General features: G+C 35.0%; 2 protein-coding genes across 2 annotated transcripts; one reads left to right on the top strand and one right to left on the bottom strand.

The window, feature by feature from the left end:
- Window positions 1–732: 732 nt before the first annotated feature.
- cenpl (centromere protein L) lies at window positions 733–3854 on the bottom strand. The gene is made up of 5 exons (XM_059562781.1): window positions 3763–3854; window positions 3271–3428; window positions 2917–3170; window positions 1002–1553; window positions 733–917 (listed from the first exon to the last, which is right to left on the bottom strand). The coding sequence occupies exons 1-5, from the start codon at window positions 3843–3845 to the stop codon at window positions 843–845; spliced, it is 1122 nt and encodes a 373-aa protein (XP_059418764.1). The 5' UTR covers window positions 3846–3854; the 3' UTR covers window positions 733–842.
- Window positions 3855–3969: 115 nt separating this feature from the next.
- dars2 (aspartyl-tRNA synthetase 2, mitochondrial) lies at window positions 3970–22595 on the top strand. The gene is made up of 20 exons (XM_059564260.1): window positions 3970–3974; window positions 4016–4041; window positions 4131–4230; window positions 4312–4378; window positions 4520–4621; window positions 4719–4814; window positions 5571–5694; window positions 5787–5833; window positions 7352–7458; window positions 9473–9542; window positions 9980–10159; window positions 11329–11436; window positions 11931–11934; window positions 12016–12068; window positions 14535–14687; window positions 18318–18536; window positions 19447–19571; window positions 19769–19820; window positions 19953–19980; window positions 21360–22595. Exons 1-20 carry the CDS (start codon window positions 3970–3972, stop codon window positions 21536–21538), a joined length of 1845 nt encoding a protein of 614 aa, XP_059420243.1. The 3' UTR covers window positions 21539–22595.
- Window positions 22596–23125: the final 530 nt, after the last annotated feature.

Raw genomic sequence — 23125 nt, 5'->3', positions numbered from 1 at the left:
CAAATTTAACTGTCCAATTTTTCCTTGAACAAAATTGGAGATCTGTTAAAAGAAAAATATTCTACTTCAATTTGTGCTTTATTGAGAGACAAATGGTAAGTTTTGTTATCTTGGGTCATTTTCTGATGGAAATGTTTTAATGAGGGATGTTTAGAGTGCAAATTAAAGAAAGTAATATGCAACAACACAAACAGTCAATTTAAATAAATTACAAAATAAGAACCCCATCTTTTAAAATCCAAACTAACTTTAGAACTACCATTAGAACAGACTTCTGCTTGCCAGCTCTACCTACATGCTTTGTAAAATGTTATACATTTAGATTGTTAGATTCTGACATTGTTGGCACGGCTAGTAAAACCTAATCAGAACATTTCAGAGGCCCTTGGTCAAAACATCGAAACAACCAAAATCAAGCCACTATTCATTTTGTAAAGATAACAAATATTTAGTGATTTACATACTTAAAAGTGTTCAGCATTTTTGTATAAAATATAAACATGTTACAGTATACTAATAGACATACTAATGCTTTTTTGTGTGAACTAAATAAGAACCTATACATGTAGTTAGGATACATTTACAGATTGTGATAAGAGTTGTAACATTAATTTAAGCCTTAATGACTGAAATAATGTTGTTTGTCTTGATAAAACTCTCGTAAGTTAAAGAAAAGAAAACAGGTATCTGAAAACAGAATAAAAAGTTCAATTTTAAAAGTTGGATAAAGACAATTTACAGCACAAAAAATAAATATGTGACAATAAGCTTTGAAAACTATAAAAGTTTATATGGCATAGAAAAAAAAAACGTATTTACAAATCTAAAGTAGGAAGCAGGTTTTAGGCTGGCATTTTCAAAAGAGCACATTCTGTCAGCAGGGTAAGTACGGTGGTGATGTAGTCACTGTTTCCGATCTGAAAGAGAGAAAAATCAAGTTGTAACATCCAAAGCAACACACGCTGTATAAACAATGACTAGATATTACACATAACAATAACCTTGATTTTCCCATCAAGATGTGCTGATCCCAGAGCGGTAGATACTTTTACGAGTGTGCCAGCAGACAGGTAGATCTTAAAGTGTCTGAAAAAATGATTCTCCAACCCGCTGAGGAAAGACTGGACCTCCTTAATGTCGATCCGGTCATCTGTACTCTCTTCTGGGTGAATGCTGTTCCAGAGTTCCCACGCATCCTGTGGGTTAACTGTATATGTGACATCCAGGGATGGCTGTGTCGGAAGGCTCCAGGCCAGTTTCAGATGCCTGATATTGCAGGTGGGATGGCAACCAGTCCACAGAGCAGTCAGCCAATTCAGAGTGGTCGAGTTTAAAGCCAAACAACCAAAGTTGCAATCAAAAGCCCTCTCGAACCAAGATTTAACCAGGGTTGTAAGAGACTCGGGTCCACTCGTGCAAAACAGAGGTAAGCTGACAAAATCTGGAGGCAGTGACCTTAGGTACTCCGGATCACCCCTGACACACGTGAGCCAACCGCGCCAGACAACTTTTGGTGCATCTGCCACTGCAGCAAATACTGGTTTGGACTGAATCTGAGGAAATAAGACAAAAATGAACATAAATGTGGTATATTTATATATTACTGTAGAAATATATATTTTTTCCAGGATTCTATGATGAATCGAGAGTTCAAAGTACCTCTTGGAGCAATGTCAATATATCTACTGTCACACCAAATGTAATGAATATAATGAATAAAAAGAAAAAAAAGAAAAAACCTTTTGATCCCCAACTTTTCATGTGATCCTTGGTGCTCAATATTTGTATTTTTGTGAAAACTATGCATGTGGTTTTTCAGGATTCATTGATTACAGAGTAAAAAAAAAAGCATTTATTTGAAACAGAAATATTTTCTAAAATTTGAATGAGAAATATATATATATACAGTACAGACCAAAAGTTTGGAAAGATTACTATTTTTAATGTTTTTGAAAGAAGTTTCTTCTGCTCATTAAGCCTGCATTTATTTGATCAAAAATACAGAAAAAACAGTAATATTGTGAAATATTATTACAACTTAAAATAATAGTTTTCTATTTGAATATACTTAAAAAAAACAATTTATTCCTGTGATGCAAAGCTGAATTTTCAGCATCATTACTCCAGACTTCAGTGTCACATGTAACATCCAGTCTATCACATGATCATTTAGAAATCATTCTAATATTCTGATTTATTATGAGTGTTGGAAACAGTTCTGCTGTCTAATATATTTGATGAATAAAAGGTTAAAAAGAACTGCATTTATTCTAAATAAGACAAAAATTCTAATAATATATATTCTAATAATATATTTTCTTTACTATCACTTTTTATCAATTTAACACATCCTTGCTGAATAAAAGTATTGATTTTATTTAAAAAAATATATATATAACTGACCCCAAATCACTGACCAGTAGTGTATATTGTTATTACAAAATATTTATATTTTAAAAACATAGCTGCTGCTTCTTTTTTTTTTCTTCTTTTTATTCATCAAAGTATCCTAAAAAAGTATCACATGTTCTAAAAAAATATTAAGCAGCAGAACTGTTTCCAACTTTGATAATGAATCATCATATTAGAATGATTTCTAAAGGATCATGTGATAATGATCCTAAAAATTCAGCTTTGCATCACAGAAATAAATGATAATTTTAAGTATAATAAATTTAAAAACAATTATTTTAAATTGTAATAATATATCACAATATTACATTTTTTTCTGTATTTTTGATCAAATAAATGCAGGCTTGATGAGCAGAAGAAACTTCTTTCTTTCTTACTGTATATATATATATATATATATATATATATATATATATATATATATTTACTTGAAGATCTTACTGAATAAAAGTATATTTCCTAAAAAAATCTATAATAATAAATACTTAATCTATTCAGGCTTACCTGAATGAAAACAGTCTCAGCATCCTCATCTGTCTCAGCCAATCCAAGAACTGCAGTAAACGTTATCTTTAATCCCGCTTCTAGCCCGACTTCAACTGCAACTCCTTGCTGTTTCTCTGCTACAATGAAGGCTGAGAGATGTTTGGAATATGATTTCAGCTGTGTATGTCTGAAGTGATGCAAAGGGGTGACATAGGACAGCTTCCACTCATTTTTTACCAAAAGAGCAATATGCTCAGGGTCAACCTTATTCTGTAGAAAGAATAAATACATTTGACACTCAAGCCAGTCTATAAATGTCAGTACCAACATACTAAGATATACTGAACGAGTCATTTCCATGATCCCTTACAGTGATTGTTTGTGATTTGGCAGTCCCTCTGCTGGTTGGGATCTTCAAGACTGCTAAATGTCCCGGTGTATGCCAGAAATATGAGGGAGCTTCGACACAACTCCGACCATAACTTTTGCTTCTACGAGTAGCAGGTCTGCTGGCGGGAGTGTTGACGGCACTGCATGGGGAACGTAATACAAGCAACAAATATGGTTATAATTAACGACTCTACTACTACTAATGGAACCAACAAGACTCAATAACTTCTGTGTTAATGAATAAACTTTTGTTATATGCATAAAATACACTAAATATGGACATTTTAAAGCATTTAATCAAACCACTTGATCAGAAAACAAAAGACAACAGTTTAGACAACCGCTACTATTAGTTTGCTAAACCACAGCATGTTCCACTCTCGTTGTATTATGTGAGACGCGCAAACGTGTTGTGTTCCAAATAAGAATTCTGCGCGACCAAACGTTTTAAAACAAGTTTTAAATCTGTCGTACCTGTCTCCCCCCTCCATGATGAACATAAACACACCGAGCCAAAAAAAAAAAAAAAAAAAAAAGCAGGAAGAGGATTTGAACATCCCGCTTTCCCATCGTGCAACGGGGCGGTGCAGGAATACTAATCGATTGCTGTTAACAAGAGAAATATGCATCATATATTTCTACAATTGGTCGACTCAATCATATATTTACCAGTATAAATAAATGGTGTTGACAGATTTAAAATGACGGTACTTAAATATAATTAAAGTAATTTATGCTCTACTTACTCATCAGGTAATGTGACCTTCAATTAAACTTGACAGTTTATTTGCAATAGCCTTTTTTTAGGTAGTTTCAGTGTGATATCTTTTTGTGTCTTGTAGGTCAAAGCAGTTTTTCATTGAGGAGTCACACGTGTGGAGAGTTGTGCTCAAGTCATATAGATGAAGAAGTTACTTTATGTGGATGGATTCAGTACTTGAGGTTTGAGACACAATGCTTATTCTTTCAGAAATATACTTGAGCCTCATCACTATATCAGTTAATCTGTACTTGGCTGTTTAGGCAAGATCTTTTTGTGATCTTGAGAGACTTCAGTGGATTGGTGCAAATTCTTATCCCACAGGATGAGGTAGCAACATGCTTTTATTGCTTACCTATTCTGTGTCTGATTCTTTCATTCTGGTGCCGACCCACTTATGTTGGTTCATTTGTTGCAGTAACATGTTTTCACCATTACTGTTTATTTTTCGTTGACACTTTATTTCTATAGTCCAAATCAGAACTGAAGAATGCTTTTCTTGGTCTCACTGTGGAGTCGGTCATCGTGGTTAAAGGAAGGGTCAGGCGTAGACCAGAGGGACAGGAGAATAAGGTTGCTATCTCTGGTCATATGCACAATAAAGAGAAACGTTTGACACTGTATAGTTCAGTGTAAAATATGTTTATTTGTCATTTTTATTCAATATTAGAAAATGCCAACTGGAGAAATCGAAGTCTGTGCTGAGAGCTTGGAAGTGTTGAATACCTCCCGAAAGCTGCCGTTTGAAATGAAAGAATTTGTCAAAGTAAGTAAAAATAATTAGACTAAAAAAAATTGCTGCATGCATTATGACATAGTTCTAGTTTTGCCTACAATAGTTCTAGAGTGAATCTCACAAAGAACATAACAAGGTCATATTTCTCTACAAAATCAAAAGAAAAAAAAAAATTATACCATTCAAAAGTTTCTTTTAAATTTTTTAAAAACTTTTTTTAATCAAAAAAAACAATAATATTGTGAAATATTATAAAATAAATTAAAATAACTTGTCTTCTGTTTTAATATATTTTAAAATGTAATTTGTTCTTTTGATGAAAGCTGTTACTCTTCAGTATCACACAAGATCCTTCAGAAATTATTCTAATATGCTAATTTGGTGCTCAATAATTTTTTTTTTCAGGATTCTTAGATGAATAGAAGGTTCACAATGACAGTATTCTTTTATTTATTTATTGTAAAAATATGAAACTATTTGTTGTTACTTTTTATCAATTATCTTGAAGGGACAAGAACAGGACCTTTGATTCAGTGGAAATTATGTCACAATGAAAAAAAAAATCTTAAATGGTTTAAAAACATGAATTTTGACCTTGGAGTGTTTCTTGACGGTGTTTGTGATATGTCATTTGTTGTGCAATAGACAATGAATTTCATTGCAGATGGATGTTCTTTTCATTATTTATATGAGGTTATGAGGTTCACAGAGTAACACTTGTTGTCCAAGTAGGATTCAGAAAAAATCCTGATATGTTTAATTTTAATTCTTATGTTCACCTTGAAGAAATCCGAAGCCCTCCGGATGCAGTATCGGTATCTTGATCTTCGGTCACCCAGGATGCAGTACAATTTAAGACTGAGATCACAAATGGTGATGAAAATGAGGGAGTATCTTTGCAATTTGCATGGTGAGGATTTACAGTGGTATATTCATGCTTGTACATACATCTCTTCATGTACTACAACAATACTCACAGAACATTACCTGTCTTTTCCCAAGGATTCGTGGATGTGGAAACACCAACACTGTTTAAGAGAACACCAGGGGTAAATATTTCTTCTGTATAAATCGAGTGTCATTCTTACAATCGAAATATAATGCAAATAGGATGCTAATTCAGATACATACTATGTTTTGTTTCATAGGAATCTATCCCATGTTGCTCTGCACATTTAATCAATATGTAATTGTTAAGAAAAATATATTCATATATAAAATGTGCCTGCGATTCATATGTACTTCAAATCTTCAGGAATTCAGAAACGTGGCCATGAGTGTTTATTTGTTTGTTAACTTTATTAAACTTCCAATCATTGTACTTTGCTCAATTGCACTCATAAAAAAACAAGAACAACAACAAACAAAAATATAATACTTACTGAGCCAAATCCAAAGAATGTAGAGAGTGCAGAATGTAGCTTGGCACACTAAGCATAAAAACATTTTGTAATTGTAGAAAGGTTGAATTTATGAGAGCTTATTTTATGCTACACAATGCTTCTATGGTGACTAATGCTTCTGTCTCTTGTTTCCTGCAAGACACCCCTGTAAGGCTTGCCCAAACATCAACACAATACAGATGGTGCAAAATATTGCCAGATCATTACCCGAAAATTTCTGAGCATTCACATAACTCTGGTTTCCTCCCTCTGGCTTTGTTGTTCTAAGAACTTTTACATCTGCTTTCAGCGAATGGACTTTTAAAACTCACAAACTTTTAAAGCTTTGATACATATGTATGAGCATCTGAATGCTACTCACTTTATCTTGATAATGCCGCTGTTTCTGGACACTTCAGTTTGCAGAATAATTTAATCAAGGCTGAGTGAGAATAGTGAATTTATACAATGGTATTGTTAATTGAAAGCCTTTTTTTTTTTTTTTTTTTTTTTTTTATACATACATGCACAATGTGTGATTTACGCACTTAAAACAGTTGCATTTTCCACCATTGACATTTTTCTGTACTGTTGTCGCTTAATTTAAACAATATTTTAATTGGAAGTTAGTGAAATCACTTCAGAATTATACTATAATTAGACTTGTTAGTTATTTCAAAAAAATGGAGTACTTCAGGCTTAATAAATTCATTTTGGTGCATCATTAAAAACTGCCTTCCAAATAGTACAAGTACAGCTGAGGAAAAGTCTATGGCACAACAATGTAGTCAGTAGGGGGCAGATGATCATCTGATATGTTGCAATGTCTGCTAAATGACTTCAATATGAAAAAAGGATTTTTACAATTTTAGGCGTTGAATAACCATCTATCTTATGTAGGAGGACTTATCTGTATACAAAACCCATCTTTTTTAATGGATGGATGGATAGATAGGTATGAAGTTGTACTGATATATAGACAAATCATTGGAAGTAAGATGTTTTACATTTTCTGTTTTGCATGTTTTATTTTTTACATTTTTATGTTTTATTTTTGCTTCTCTCTTTTGTATTTCATAATGTGACTTTTATTTATCAGATTGGCTCGAGATATGCTGGCTGATTCAGTTCTCTGTGAGAGGCAGGAATGCACAGAGTTTATTCAAGTGTAACTGTGTTTCCCAGGGTGCCAAAGAGTTTGTGGTGCCATCTGGAGACCCTGTGAAGTTCTACTCTCTTCCACAGAGCCCACAGCAGTTCAAACAGCTTCTTATGGTGGCTGGCATAGACCGGTAAAAATCCTTTTATTATTTTTTTCTTCATATTCACAGATTGTTGTCAGATGCTTGGCACGTTCACTAAACTGTGCCTTCACTGACTGACAGTACCTTGAAAACAAAGCTACACCCTGTTGGCCAACACACTCTCGGAATCAGTATTATTCTTAGATGTAAGCCGCTATGAATTGTGCAGAGCTGCATTTATTCCAAGTTTGCTGCCTGATACGGATTGGAATGCTGCTTTGAATTCTAGACACTTCTTGAAGATTTTTGGAATTCAAAGCAAAAAATTGTGAGGTGGTATTAGCACATCACACACTGTGTGGGTTGCTGCTGACATGTTTAGCTTTGTTTCCAGTTTTTGTGTATTAAAGGGTTCTAGAGTTAATATAGTAATAATAATTAACATTAAAGATCTAGTGTGAGATGATGGCAGATATAATATAAATGAACATGCTATAAATTATCCAAGGTAATTTAAAATCAACCAATAATGTAAATATGGGTTGCCCTGTTATGATTTCTAATTTTTTTTGTAGTGCAGCAATTGTTTTTTTTATATATAATGATACAAATACTCTATAAATAGAAATAGAAATATACTGGTTTGGGGCTGTAAGAATTTTTTTTTTCTTATTTGACATTGAAGACTGGAGTAATTGCTTCTGAAAATTCAGACTTTACCATTAATATAATATTTCACAGTATTACTGTTTTTTATTATTATTATTTTTTTTTTTTATTATTTTTTTTTTTATTTTTTACTGTTTTTTAAAACCTTCCTGAGCATAAACTTTTTTCTCAGAATCATTGAAGAATCTTACTGCTCCAAAATGTTTGAATGGTAGTTAGGGATGGGCAATAAATCGATAATGATAATTATCGCAATATAATTTTTCTCGATAAAACGATATTAAGAGTTCAATAAATGTTTGCTATAATGTTTATGCACTAAAAGCGGAATGAAAGAGCTCTACTCATTTGAACCGTGAAACATGGACCCGTTTATCCTCTCAGCTGAAAGTTCAAAATGGCTGCGCAGTTCCAGTTTACCAGAGCAGGTGCGTTTATGCACTGATAAGACTGATAAGACTTATATTTTATTTTACCATGGTATTGAGGTGTTTAATATGTGGTTTTAACTGTGGTTATCATGATCTAAATGTATGCTACTATGATTAATAAAAAATGTAAAATAAAAAACTCAAATAATTCAATTTCACCATAATAAAAATTAGGTTGCGACAATTTTTACAGATGTTAGCCTACTTATTTTGATAATAAACATAAATTTACATCTGTACAATCAAATGTGTATTTCTATATTGGTATTGGTATTAATATTATCTGGCAACACAAACCTGTTTCTTAATTATGTTTAATCTGATGTTTTTACTCATTAGAACATGCAGAAACTAAGAAATACATTTTTCTATTAAGATTTCTATTTTGTTAAGGATGAATGGAAAAGTGGAAACGACTGGAAAAGTGTTTGTCATGTTCTGACCAGAAAGAGTATAACCAAAATTAAATTTAACTTTGGATCAAAAATCTGCCTTTAAAATGGAAAGAAATACAAATTTGACATTCATTGCGATAATTATCGATATCGACTGATATAAAAAAATGATCATGATAATGGTAGTATATTATTTATTTATTATAAATATTGTAGTATTATTCTGAATGCATCTTTAAATACTTGTGTAAGTTGAAACAATACCGGGTAAACAAATGTGTGAGAGAGGATGGGCAACCACCTAGAACACTCTAGTATTGTGTTGACAATGCTAAAGTCTAGTTTCTATTAGGGTTTGAAAAATTATAATGGCCACAATAGTCTCATTTCAATTTCAATGTTGGCAGCACATTTCTTTGAATTAGTAGTTGTACGCTAAGCTAGGACTGCAGGCTATTTTTTATGAAAACTCTGTCAAAGGAAAATGATATGCTATGCATGATTTAAAAATGTCAGTCAGTATTAGTCCACGGTCACTCACGTGCTGGTTATCTCCTGCAATCTCAGGTACTTTCAGCTCGCTTGCTGCTACAGAGACAAGGTCTCCAAGCCTGACAGACAGCCTGAATTCACACAGGTAATGATGCCTCAGAATGTCTGAGAATATCTGTGAAACTGGGGCTCGATTTTTATGCAGATGAATATTGATGGTTTTAATGATGTGGCTCGCTCTAACTTCCACTTGTGAGAGTGAGAGCTGCTAACAAGCTTTGCAGGATTCTCTCTTAGACTACAAATCATGAACCCCAAAAGACCATTTCGATTCTGTTCAGACAGGCAACAAAAAATATTTTCTTTCTGTTTTTTTTTTTTTTTTGGTGCATTTGTGTCAAATCCAATTAGTTGTCAATGTTTTGAATTGCAAAAAAAACTGACATTTGTGTTCTTTTTTATCCAAACTGATCCAAACTGCATTCAAAATTAATTTGAAATCCAATTAAAATCACATTTTATGAAACAAATCATATTCTTGTGCATTGTTATTTCTCTCTTTATTGTTGGCACATCTCTAAGGTGGATATTGAAATATCCTTTGTAGACCAAGCAGGAGTCATGAGTTTGATTGAAGGCTTGGTGCATTACTCCTGGCCAGAGGACAAAGGACAGATTATTGTTCCTTTTCCTTCCATGATTTATGAGGAAGCCATGAGAGACTACGGAGTTGACAAACCAGACACTAGGTTTGGGATGAAGGTGACTGCACGCTCTTTCTTTGTACACATCATCCTAGATTGGACATAAGACATCAATGAGGTTGTTTACATGCTGGCCGTCCTTGGCATCACGCTGTGCTGGCATCCTGTTTCCCCACACATCACAGATTTTCATGCGGTGCTCAACAATTAAAACTGAATCTCTTGGGATATGGTTTCTTTGCACTTTTGTGTGTCCTGAATGTGTTCAGCTCATATATTTACAGAGCCTTTTGCTGAATCTGTGTTGTTTTAGCATTTCGATAAATAAGAGATACATGTTAATAAAGTTTGGGGTCAGCACATTTAAAAATAAATAAATAATTCATATAATTATATTTATAAATTAAATTGATCAGAAGTGAAAGTAAAAGCATTTATAATGTTGCAAAAAATTATATATTAAATAGCTGCTGTTCTTTTGAAATTTCTATTAATCAAATAATCCTGAAAAAAGTATTACAGGTGAAAATTCAGCTTTGACAGCACAAGAATAAATTACTTTTTAAAATATATGAGAGTTGGAAAGTTGAAAATTGTAATGATATTTCGCAATATTGATGTTTTTACTGTTTAATAAATGCATGCTTGGTGAGCATAAGTCATTTTCTACTCAAAAACCTTTGAATGGCATTGAATGAATTTGTTTTAATTACGTTTTTTTTTTTTAAATTGTTTAATTTTTGTTATTTTTATTTTTTTTATATATATATATTTAGTAGTGCTAACGATTAATCGCGATTAATCACGTCAATAAAAGTTTTTGTTTCCATAGTATATGTGTATGTACTGTATATATTTATTATGTACATACAAATACACAAACATAGTTATATATTTTTTTTATATTTACATATATTAATATATTATTATTTTATAAACAAAACATATTTTTCTTAAATATATACATGCGTGTATTTATATTTACATCATAAATATGCACAGTACAGACACATATACTATGGAAACAAAAACTTTTATTTTGGATGCGACCAATCATGATTAATCATTCGACAGTACTAATATTAACATACATGCCACAAGACACAACTACATTTATACAAATTGTCTTAATACTAAATGTATATTCCCTTTGTGTCCTGATGTGATAGTTGTTGACTGAGTGGCAAAACTCCACAAGTTAATTCTGAAGTATTTTCTTTTATTCAGCTTGTGGATGTCACCACAGCATTCCAGGGAACGCAAATCCAGTTCATCAAAGATACACTTCTTAAACCAAGTGACTGCATTCAGGCCATCTGCGTCCCAGAAGGAACGGTAAGGAAAGAATCTGGAGATTCTGATTCTTAAGACCAACACCGCAACTGAATCTACATCGTAGTCACTGTAGTCTGATTTCCAAACAAATTAAATCTTTTCAAGCAGCTGTCACGTTCAGTGTTGCCCGGTTTTCAGTCTAATAATTATTATGGGCTGAATGAATGCATCAATCAATGAGATAATTCACCACATTCGTAAACTCAGTATTAAATGAATTTCATTTGCAGTTCAAAAGAACGTAATTAATCACTAATAAATTAGTATTGATGAGATTTAAAATTATTTTTATATTCCTTAGAATTCATATTCTTGCCCTTCAAGGAGTCACCAAACCAGAAAAGTGCTCCTTTTAACTTGCATTACATTGGAAATCCATGAGCAGCATAATCGATGTAATTCACATGGTCTTTATTATATTTAGTCACTTTTATTGAAAGGTAACTGCATGTGTTTAACATTACAGTTTCTCCCATTCGTACTGTATTTCTAAGAGTGGTGCGTCTTCTCCCCCTTATACCATCTTTGAAGCAGTTGAAGGTAACTGTGTGTGGCATTTCTTCCACAGAAACACCTAAGGGGGCAAAGACTTAGAGTTCCTCAAACAAGCAGCCAAGACACAGTATGGTCAGGTGAGTTGTGAGTCTTTCTTACCATGTTTGCTGATGAAACGCCACCAGCATTCAGTATGCGCACATCACTGGAAGTCTCCTGACATATTTATCTGAAAAGTAATCAATAAGTCAGGATGATTTGGTGGTAAATCAGTCAAGTGTAACACACAGCATACTTACCCTGAGGCAAGATCATCCACACTAGAGGGACACAGCTCCCTATTTGTGTTATAGGTCGTCCATGGAGTCTTACAAAGGGAATGTTATATGTGTACATATGGTGTGGTGGTCTCCACACCATATGTACTACTACATATCTAATTTATAGCTTGTAATGATTCATATCATGTGAAATAGTCTGATACATTTTTCATGTTAATTCATGTTAGATGCTTTAGAGTAAAAAAAAACAAAACAAAACTAATACTAATTTGCCTCTTGTCTCAGTCTGCTTTTGTTAGTGGTGCTGCAAAGGCAAAAAGTTTGCATTAATCCACAAATGACTTAAGCTGTTAACTTTTTTAATGTGGCCGACACTCCCTCTGAGTTCAAACAAACCAATATCCCGGAGTAATTCATTTTTTCATTCATTATCTGGCTCGGCTCTGTGTTCATCTTCAGTTCTCTCTTCACAGCAGTTCAGTCAGTGTACTTTTTGAGTACATGAATTACTCCGGGATATTGGTTTGTTTGAACTCAGAGGGAGTGTCAGCCACAAACAAGTTAACAGCTTACAAGTCATTTGTGGATTAATGCGTATTGGGGAGGCAAACCGTTTAAAATGATTCAGTTCGATTTGGTGAACTGGTTCAAAAAGATCCGGTTACATTGAGTGATTCGTTCGCGAACCAGATATCACAAACTGCTTTGTTTTGAACTTTCTCACAACAGACACGGAAGAGAATACAATGCTGAATAAAGTCGTAGTTTTTGCTATTTTTGGACCAAAATTTATTTTCTATGCTTCAACAAATTCTAACTGACCCTCTGATGTCACATGGACTATTTTGATGATGTTTTTCTTACCTTTCTGGACATGGACAGTATACCGTACACACAGCTTCAATGGAGGGACTGAGAGCTCTCGGACTAAATCTAAAATATCTTAAACTGTGTTCCAAAGATAAACGGAGGTCTTACGGGTTTGGAACGACATGAGGGTGAGTTATTAATTACATAATTTTGATTATTGGGTGAACTATCCCTTTAAATATTGTCATATAGGTCTGTAACAACATGAAGGTGATAAAATGATACATATGAAACGCATAGTGTGACCAGTGTAGTTCAGTTCCCAAAATGAATGTACCTTTTAAGTTATTTGTTTTTTTGTAAATCAGCAATTCCCAAACAAATTATTTTTTAGTCATTTATTTTTGGGGAACTATACAGCACAAGCAGAGTAGGCCAAACGATTCCCAAACCAATAATTTGTGCGAGTCATTGCTTTGTCATGAATAAGAACATACAGCACAAACAGTGTAGTCCAAAAAGTTAAAAGGGAAATGTTGTGTTAATAATGGTTCTAAATGCTTAAATGGTTCTAAATCTCAAGAGTAATGTTGAGGGACACTTCTGGTGGTGCCAATAGCCTTGTGGTTGCGCTTTGTGTGACCCAAATTTAAGTTCTGGCTCATTTTACTTTCCAATGTCGTCCACCTCTCATATTTCATTGTCAAATCTCTACTATCTAATAAAATAAATAATAATAATAATAATAATAAAAAAATCTAAAACGGCTGATAGCCGACTGTTCTGCTTAGTTTTCCCACTCCAAACACTTTAGTCTATATGTGACCCTGGACCACAAAACCAGTCTTAAGTCGCTGGGGTATATTTGTAGCAATAGCCAAAAATACATTGTTTGGGTCAAAATTATAGATTTTAATTTTATGCCGAAAATCATTAGGACATTAAGTAAAGATCATGTTCCATGAAGATATTGTACTACTGTAAATATATCAAAACTTCATTTTTGTTTAGTAATATGCATCATTAAGAACATCATTTGGACAACTTTAAAGGTGATTTTCTCAATGTTTCGATTTTTTTGCACCCTCAGATTCCAGAATTTCAAAAAGTTATATCTCGGCCAAATACTGTCCTATCATAATAAAAAAAAAAACATCAATGGAAAGCTTATTTATTGTGTATGTGTAAATCTCAGTTTCTAAAAATTGACCTTTATTACTGGTTTTGTGGTCCAGGGTCACATATTGTCTTCTGTCTGTATTTATAAATGGAAAGTGAACTTTGAGCTAGTGTTTTTGGCTTGAACTAAATGGCACCGTCAAAGGTGATTCTCCATTGCTATCTGTTTTAGTCCAGGTCTTGGCTTCGTTTGTGTCTGGGAATCCAGCCCGCAGCGTTCTCGAGACTGATGATTTCTCAAGAGTTTGTGCCCTATGCTGTCAATGGAAATTGAATATAGGCCAGTGAAGGAAATGGATGATCATTGCTGTGTTTGCGCTGTGTGTCGTGCAGGAGGTGAGTGTGGCTCCAGTAAGGGCAGATGGTTCACTGAAATCTCTTCTCAGCCGGCTGCTTTTGGACACGGCCAAACAACAGCTGCTCCAGATGGCCCAGGCCAATGCTGGAGATCTGATCTTCATCACAGCCGGACCCCGAGAGAACGTGGTGCGTATCTGTCTCCATTTTGTTCCGCACCTTCACAGACTCATATAACCATGCTGATTTAAACTCATAAACACATCATGAGAGCTCAGAGAGCAAATATCTACATAAAACTACAGGTGGACCACAAGTAGATGAAGATAATTTGAGTTAGAGTAAATAATTCAATGCTCAGCATCCCCGTTTAATGTCCTCAAGTACCTTCCCATCAGTTTTATGCCCTACAGAGATTGATAACTAAGGGTTTTTTGGAAAATATGGCTTCAGAAGAATGCTGACATGATTTAATCTCTTTTAAAAGAATATTAATCTTTTCCGTGCCTCCGCTCTCGCTCGGGGCTGGGGCAGATGGTGAGCTTGGCACAAAGTGAGATGGCTGTTTAGTCACAAAGCAGAGATGTGGGAGATTGCTAGGGATAACTGGCGAGCTTTGTGAGCTGAGGTTGTGGGACGAATGGTGATGTTGCTAGTGCAGAAAGTGGGAGAAATGAGAACTGGGGGAGTTCTTTCTCCAGAAATATAGTTTTAGAGATTTGGGATTTCATTTGCATGTTCTTGCTCTCAAATATGTGCATTGTAAAAGCTTCATGTGGGGTCATTTTTGGCTGTTTGATTGTTATCAAAAATGTAAAACGACTAATCCAAGGTTACAAGTTATTCCCAAATGATCTGTAGCTCCTCAGAACATGTCCTTTCTAAGGCAATCCTGAATGTCCTGCTTTATTCTGAAAACATTTATATTATTCTGAAAAATTTGTAACCTTTTATGTATGTTAAAGGGATAGTTCAAACAAAAAAATTCAAACTTTCATCATTTCCTCATGCTGTTCCAAACATGTATGTCCTTTTTTCTTACGTGGAACAAAATAGAAGATATTTAGAAGAATGTGTGAACAGTTTTTGTACTTACAGTGAAAGTCAGCAGGGTCTAAAATAGCTAGCAAGTAGTTAATAGTGAGAACTGGTCCTTAAACTTAAGTGTTATCCAAAAAACCTTTGTCATTAACTAAAACTGTTAATAATTATTTTCAGTAATTGAAATAAAACTGTAATATAAATATAAATGATACATTAAATACTTAAATAAAAAAAAAAAATGTTGCTCTGGCAACTAAATGAAATAAGTATAATTTGAAGCACTAAAATAAACTGAAATAAAAAAATAAGTTTATGCTGTACAGTCGTGGCCAAAAGTTTTGAGAATTACATAAATATTAGTTTTCAAAAAGTTTGCTGCTAAACTGCTTTTAGATCTTTGTTTCAGTTGTTTCTGTGATGTACTGACATATAATTACAAGCACTTCATACGTTTCAAAGGCTTTTATCGACAATTACATGACATTTATGCAAAGAGTCAGTATTTGCAGTGTTGGCCCTTCTTTTTCAGGACCTCTGCAATTCGACTGGGCATACTCTCAATCAACTTCTGGGCCAAATCCTGACTGATAGCAACCCATTCTTTCAAAATCACTTCTTGGAGTTTGTCAGAATTAGTGGGTTTTTGTTTATCCACCCGCCTCTTGAGGATTGACCACAAGTTCTCAATGGGATTAAGATCTGGGGAGTTTCAAGGCCATGGACCCAAAATTTCAACATTGTGGTCCCAGAGCCACTTAGTTATCACTTTTGCCTTATGGCACGGTGCTCCATCGTGCTGGAAAATGCATTGTTCTACACCAAACTGTTGTTGGATTGTTGTAAGAAGTTGCTGTTGGAGGGTGTTTTGGTACCATTCTTTATGCATGGCTGTGTTTTTGGGCAGAATTGTGAGTGAGCCCACTACCTTGGATGAGAAGCAACCCCACACATGAATGGTGTCAGGATGCTTTACTGTTGGCATGACACAGGACTGATGGTAGCGCTCACCTTTTCTTCTCTGGACAAGCCTTTTTCCAGATGCCCCAAACAATCGGAAAGGGGCTTCATTGGAGAATATGACTTTGCCCCAGTCCTCAGCAGTCCATTCACTATACTTTCTGCAGAAGATCAATCTGTCCCTGATGTTTTTTTGGAGAGAAGTGGCTTCTTTGCTGCCCTTCTTGACACCAGGCCATCTTCCAAAAGTCTTCGCCTCACTCTGCGTGCAGATGCGCTCACACCTGCCTGCTGCCATTCCTGAGCAAGCTCTGCACTGGTGGCACTCCGATCCCGCAGCTGAATCCTCTTTAGGAGACGATCCTGGCGCTTGCCGGACTTTCTTGGATGCCCTGAAGCCTTCTTTGCAAGAATTGAACCTCTTTCTTTGAAGTTCTTGATGATCCTATAAATTGTTGATTTAGGTGCAATCTTAGTAGCCACAATATCCTTGCCTGTGAAGCCATTTTTATGCAACTCAGTGATGGCTGCACGCGTTTCTTTGCAGGTCACCATGGTTAACAATGGAAGAACAATGATTTCAAGCATCACCCTCCTTTTAACATGTCAAGTCTGCCATTCTAACCCAATCAGCCTGACATAATGATCTCCAGCCTTGTGCTCGTCAACATTCTCACCTGAGTTAACAAGACGATTACTGAAATGATCTCAGCAGGTCCTTTAATGACAGCAATGAAATGCAGTGGAAAGTTTTTTTTGGGATTAAGTTAATTTTCATGGCAAAGAAGGACTATGCAATTCATCTGATCACTCTTCATAACATTCTGGAGTATATGCAAATTGCTATTATAAAAACTGAAGCAGCAACTTTTCCAATTTCCAATATTTATGTAATTCTCAAAACTTTTGGCCACGACTGTATATAAATCAGTGTTCTGACCAATCGTCGTACTTCAGTAAAAGTACAGATACCTTTATGGAAATTGACTCAAGTAAAAGATAAAGTTGCTCATAAGAAAAACACTTAAGTAAAAGTTTAAAGTAACTGATATTAAATAAACTTAAGTATAAAAAGTACAAGTCAATTTTATACATAATGTCACAGCTGATTGGATCAATGGCAGCCTAACTTGGAGTATATAGATATATGTATAAGATTTTATAAGTTAAAGGGATTGTTTACAAAAATGACAGGACAGTAGAAAAAATTGAGGCATTATGGTCAAAGATGACCAGTAGATATGCACTGATGTTGATTTTTTCATGGCCGTTTCTGATTGCCGTTTCTTTTTTAAGCGAATCAGCCAATTCTGATACGATTGCCAATTTTTACAAATATTTATTTTGTTTTAAGCAAGAGAACTAAGAAAGAATTACAATATGCATTGAATCAAAAGATTCATTCACAAACTAGATATCGCTGTGACGGATCAGCAAATATTACTTAGTTTTTTTTGCACTTTGCAGTCGCAAATGTAATGAAAAAGTCAGGAGAAATGTATCGGGAGTAAAAGTATCATTTTTCCCTTTGATATATAGTAAAGCAAACGTCAGCAAAAATATTTATACTCTAGTAAAGTACAGATACCTAAAATCTCTGCTTAAGTACTTTAACGAAGAATTTGTACATTGTTACTATACATTACTGATAAAAATATATTTTAAAAATTACAAAATCACATTTTCAAAAGATAGAGGTTAAGTTAAAGCCATTGTGGTTTTGCAGGTTTGAGTCCGAACCCATTACCTTTTTCTGTAATAATAATTTCTTGCAATGCTTCACTATTTAGCTATATAATAAAATGCATCATGTTTTAGCGCCCTCTGTTGGGGAAGCTGAGACTGCAGTGCGCGGAGCTGCTTGAGAGCTACGATGTGCCTGTTCGTGACCCATCTGTCTTTCACTTCTTGTGGGTGGTGGACTTTCCCCTCTTCTTACCCAAAGAGGATAATCCAGAGATGCTTGAGGCTGCTCACCATCCCTTCACTGCTCCAGTCCCAGAGGATGCCCATCTGCTGTACACCCAACCCCGCAAGGTGTGTACCACACATCTCAGGCAGCACATCACAGACTGTGTTTTTTAACCTTACAGGATCATAGCTTTGCATTTTGATGGAAACACTTAAGAGGATAGGAAATCAAAAAAATCTAAGAAGGCGGACTCTTACATTCACCAAGTATGCATTTATTTGATAAAAAGGTAAAACTGTTATGTTTTGAATTATTATTCCAATTTAAAATAACTGTTTTCTATAATAATATATTTTAAAATATAGTAACGTATTATTGTGGTGGCAAAGCTGAATTTTCAGCAGCGATTACTTCAGACTTCATTGTCACATGATCCTTTATGAATTATACTAATGATTTAGAGAAGTATGTTTTCTACATAGTTGCTCATAATTGATTTATGAGAAAATCATTCTTTGGAGTCATTTTATTATAAGAGTCAAATTGGTTGTCAAATCGGTTTGAATGATTAATAAGCAAGTTGGTCTAAATCAAAACCATTAAAATAAAATCCCTATCCAGTCATCACAGGGGGGTGTTATACCTGAAAAAAGTAGTACTAGATAGCATAATAAATAATATAATTTTTAATACAATTATTTGTAATTTGTTGCATTTTGAGTAAGTATTTAAATGTGCTTGTACCATAAGAAGCACTCAAATATACCAAAATTTCACAAACATGCATTGCTCCAAATGGCATATTAAAACATTTAATGTGAAACTGTCTGTATCCAGACAATTTTTCCACGTCACAACTGACAACCTGTCACGCGGCACAGTGGTTGGGAAATACTGAGATAGTTGGTGATATCCAGAAATAGTCTGTTGTATAGTTTTATCACTACAGTCATGAGCCGAGTATTTCATAGAGGAAATGTATGATCGCGCTCTGAATTCCACGCGTATCCCCCACCTGTTTATCTGCTGTCTCAGGTGCGTGGCCAGCATTACGACTTGGTTCTGAATGGCTGCGAGGTCGGAGGAGGTTCAATTCGCATCCACAATGCCTCTCAGCAGCTGTACGTCCTGGACACAATTCTCAAGGTAATGGAACGAGAGTGAAAAATTACACAGCGAGCAAAGAGCATGATTTTATGCCACTCTGACAGCAAGTTAAAGCACTTGTAATGGACGTGTCCGGATACCTGACTGCACCATTTTCTTATTTGTAACTCTTACTTAACACCCCCGCACCACTGACTACCCATTCGATCGCTGTGGTAACCCATTAAGCTATACTTAACTGCCTTTAAAGAGAACAAATGCTTTGGATCTTAAGAGCCAGGGAGAAGAAACACCACATTAGGGTGTTTTTGATCAAGTCGAACTTAAGAATTATTTTTGAAGGTCTATTTTACTGTTGACACTGAAGCAGTTGTATGGATCTGTATGATTTAGACATGCCGAGACTATGAACAATTCCCTTTCAAGCTGAAAAGGCCCCTCCGCATGGTGGAATCGCATTAGGTGAGTGAGCATTCAACACATGCTACCTTGGACTTTCGCAAGGTTGTTGGGGTACCGCTGTGACGAATGGCCTTGTTGATTACATTCTCCTGTTGGTTAAAGTGGAACGGTCATGCTCAAAAACTCAAATTGCTTTCCCAGCCAAGAATTTTGTGGCAGCTTTGTTTCAGTTTAAGACTGTAAACTGAAACATGAAGTGTCTTTGAGTTTATTGGTGTGTATGGCAGCACTATTTGCATAAACTGTGATACACAAATTTGCCATGTTCTTGTTTATATGAGTAAAAAAAAAAAAAAAAGAAGTCAACTGAATGTGTGTAATTATCAGAGATAATTTAAAGAAGTAATTTAAAATGCAATAACTAAAAACTAAAGCCAGGTGCTTTAAATGCTATAAGTAAATTTAGGCATCACAGCATATAGTATGAAAAACTTGAGATTTTCTAAAGATGACATTTACAGTGATATTAAATTATTGTTTTTAAAGATTAAGATTAATAGCATTTGATGATTAATAGGGTCATTCATATCTAAAAAAAATACTGGAAATGAGCATGCATGATTAAATGTGTTGAATGAATATTTATAACAAATATTTTAATATAAATACACATAGACTTTGGGGAAGTCGTGGCCTAATGGTTAGAGAGTCGGACTCCCAATCGAAAGGTTGTGAGTTCGAGTCCCAGGCTGGCAGGAATTGTGGGTGGGGGGAGTGCATGTACAGTTCTCTCTCCACCTTCAATACCACGACTTAGGTGCCCTTGAGCAAGGCATCAAACCCCCAACTGCTCCCCGGGCGCCGCAGCATAAATGGCTGCCCACTGCTCCGGGTGTGTGCTCACAGTGTGTGTGTGTGTGTGTGTGTGTGTGTGTGTGTGTTCACTGCTCTGTGTGTGTGCATTTCGGATGGGTTAAATGCAGAGCACAAATTCTGAGTATGGGTCACCATACTTGGCTGAATGTCACGTCACTTTCACTTTCACTACAGTTTTAAATGAATGAATCTAATGCAGTTAATACGTTAATACAGCAAGTTTGCATTAAATTGATCTAAAGTGACAAAGACATTGATAATGTAACAAAAGACTTCTGATTTAAAAAGATGAACTTTCTATTCATAAAAGAATTATGAAAATTATCACAGTTTGCACAAAAATATTTTGCAGCATAGTGTTTTCAGCATTGACAATAATAAGAAATGAGCAACAAATCAACATCATATAAAGATTTCTGAAGGATCTCATACTTGTATTTGTAATAAACTGTAATAACATTACATTAATAAATTACAGTTACGGTAATAAATCATTACACATAATGAAAACGATGTATTGTGCATTCCTAATAAATATAAAATTGCTGTTTTTCTTTTAACAGGGCTGGATCGACTGGTGTCCATCATTGTAGGAGCTCCCAGTATCAGAGACGTCATAGCCTTTCCAAAATCCTTCAGAGGTTACGACCTCATGAGTCGTGCTCCAGACTTCGTCTCTGAAGAAGACCTGAAGCCGTACCATATTTCTGTAGTCTGGCCTAGCACAGATATAGAGGGTTAGCAGCAAAACTCAGTGTAAACTCTAAAATGTTTGTTAATATGCGTATGATGTTACGTTTGCCCGAGGATGCAAGATGATTCGAAATTTCCATTGGCACCATGCGGTCGCCATCTGTGTCCATGCCTTGTGATGGACTTCAGAGGAGAAGCAGCAGGATCACTTCCTGTCCTGGGAGAATTGAGCACTATCTTGGTGACACGTGTGTCCCCCTCATCACAAAACACTTTCTTCTGCTGCTTCAACAGATCAGTCATGTACTTTCTCAACATATGCATGATCTGTAATTAGTGTTTTCAACTGTACATTTTTAATGAAATTAGTTTCAGTGAAAAACTGGATTGTGAGCATAATTGAATATTCCAACAGGGGGCAGAGTTGTTCCATAGCAACTGTTTACATTGCCCCCCCCCCCCCCCCACCCCCATGCCCTGCTGTGAAATCAGCATGCACCATATCCTACATTTTCCTCCACCACCAGACATACCAAATAAAGCTACATTTCAGTTTTTCTCAGCGATGCCTTATCTGCAAAAGCAGATGCTCTTTTTTCATCCGCAGGTACAGCTTCTCATTACAGCCAGTGTTGTTTTAAAGCAGACCTGTGAGTTGGTCGCCAAGCTGGGAACATAGTTTTGTGTAAGACATGCTGTTTTTGCTGTTCTTCCAATGACTTTTCCTTAAGTATCCACTTATTGCCTATTTACATGACTATGTTTACTTGGAAGTACCTGCCTGCATTCGGTAGATATTTCCATTTGTGCACTAGAGACAATTGCGGTACCGAACCTCGGCTGTGATATAGAGCTCTTCATTAATAGTATATACATGCAATCCACAAATCCATTTTAAAAGTCTGGGCTTCTATCATGAAGTCTTCTTAAAAAGGGATGGTTCACCCAAACATAAAAATTCTGTTCCAGACCAGCTTGATTTTCTTTCTTATGTGGAACACAAAAGAAGATATTTTCAAAAACATCTCCATGCCTTTTTTTGTCCATATAGTATTTTTCACTCTTCAAAATAATCTTCTTTTGTGTTCTCCAGAAAAAAAAAGAAATTTATACAGTCAGTGATGCACCAAAAATACTCACCTGGAGAAGCACAAAAAAAATATTTTCTCAGTTTCACAGGGCTGCAATCATTGGCAGTTAAATTTGCGCTTCTCCGACTGTGTCAGCGTCTATTTCATGCAAACTGTGCATTAGCTACAACAGTTAAATACTTAAATACAACAGTGTGAACTCACTGTGCCTAAATACGACGATGCTAGGGACAAAAATTTGTTCGGCTTAAATAAAATTTTGCAAATATTATGGGAAAGTTACATTTGAGAGTTGTGTAAACCATTTGAATCATGCAATTTGTATTAATGTTGAAGTTAGTACATTCAACAAAAATTATTATATTATAAAAATACTAATACAACTGTAGCATTTTTGGGGGGTTCAGTTGACTGACAGCATATTTCTATTTTCAACACACTGCAGCTCCATCAAAGCAAGCGTGTTATTTCTGATCTCTTAATGGAGATGCTACCTGCATGATTGGCAAGAAGAAAACGGTAGTTCTCAAGGAATAAAATCTTAT

This window comes from Carassius carassius, chromosome 12, assembly GCF_963082965.1.
Source record: "Carassius carassius chromosome 12, fCarCar2.1, whole genome shotgun sequence".
In the NCBI taxonomy this organism is placed as follows: domain Eukaryota; kingdom Metazoa; phylum Chordata; class Actinopteri; order Cypriniformes; family Cyprinidae; genus Carassius; species Carassius carassius.
The sequence above is the reverse complement of the archived record's forward strand: the minus strand, read 5'-3'. Positions and strand labels throughout refer to the sequence as shown.

Bases quoted from the DNA above. Each gene is read 5' to 3' on its own strand.
- cenpl (XM_059562781.1), bottom strand. From the start codon at position 3,845: ATGTTCAAATCCTCTTCCTGCTTTTTTTTTTTTTTTTTTTTTTGGCTC. The intron at 3,171-3,270 runs CTGTAAGGGATC...TATTCTTTCTAC, and splicing joins TGCCAAATCACAAACAATCA to AGAATAAGGTTGACCCTGAG. The intron at 1,554-2,916 runs GTAAGCCTGAAT...TTATTTCCTCAG, and splicing joins CTGAGACTGTTTTCATTCAG to ATTCAGTCCAAACCAGTATT.
- dars2 (XM_059564260.1), top strand. The intron at 4,231-4,311 runs GTTTGAGACACA...TTGGCTGTTTAG, and splicing joins GGATGGATTCAGTACTTGAG to GCAAGATCTTTTTGTGATCT. The intron at 4,379-4,519 runs GTAGCAACATGC...TTATTTCTATAG, and splicing joins TTCTTATCCCACAGGATGAG to TCCAAATCAGAACTGAAGAA.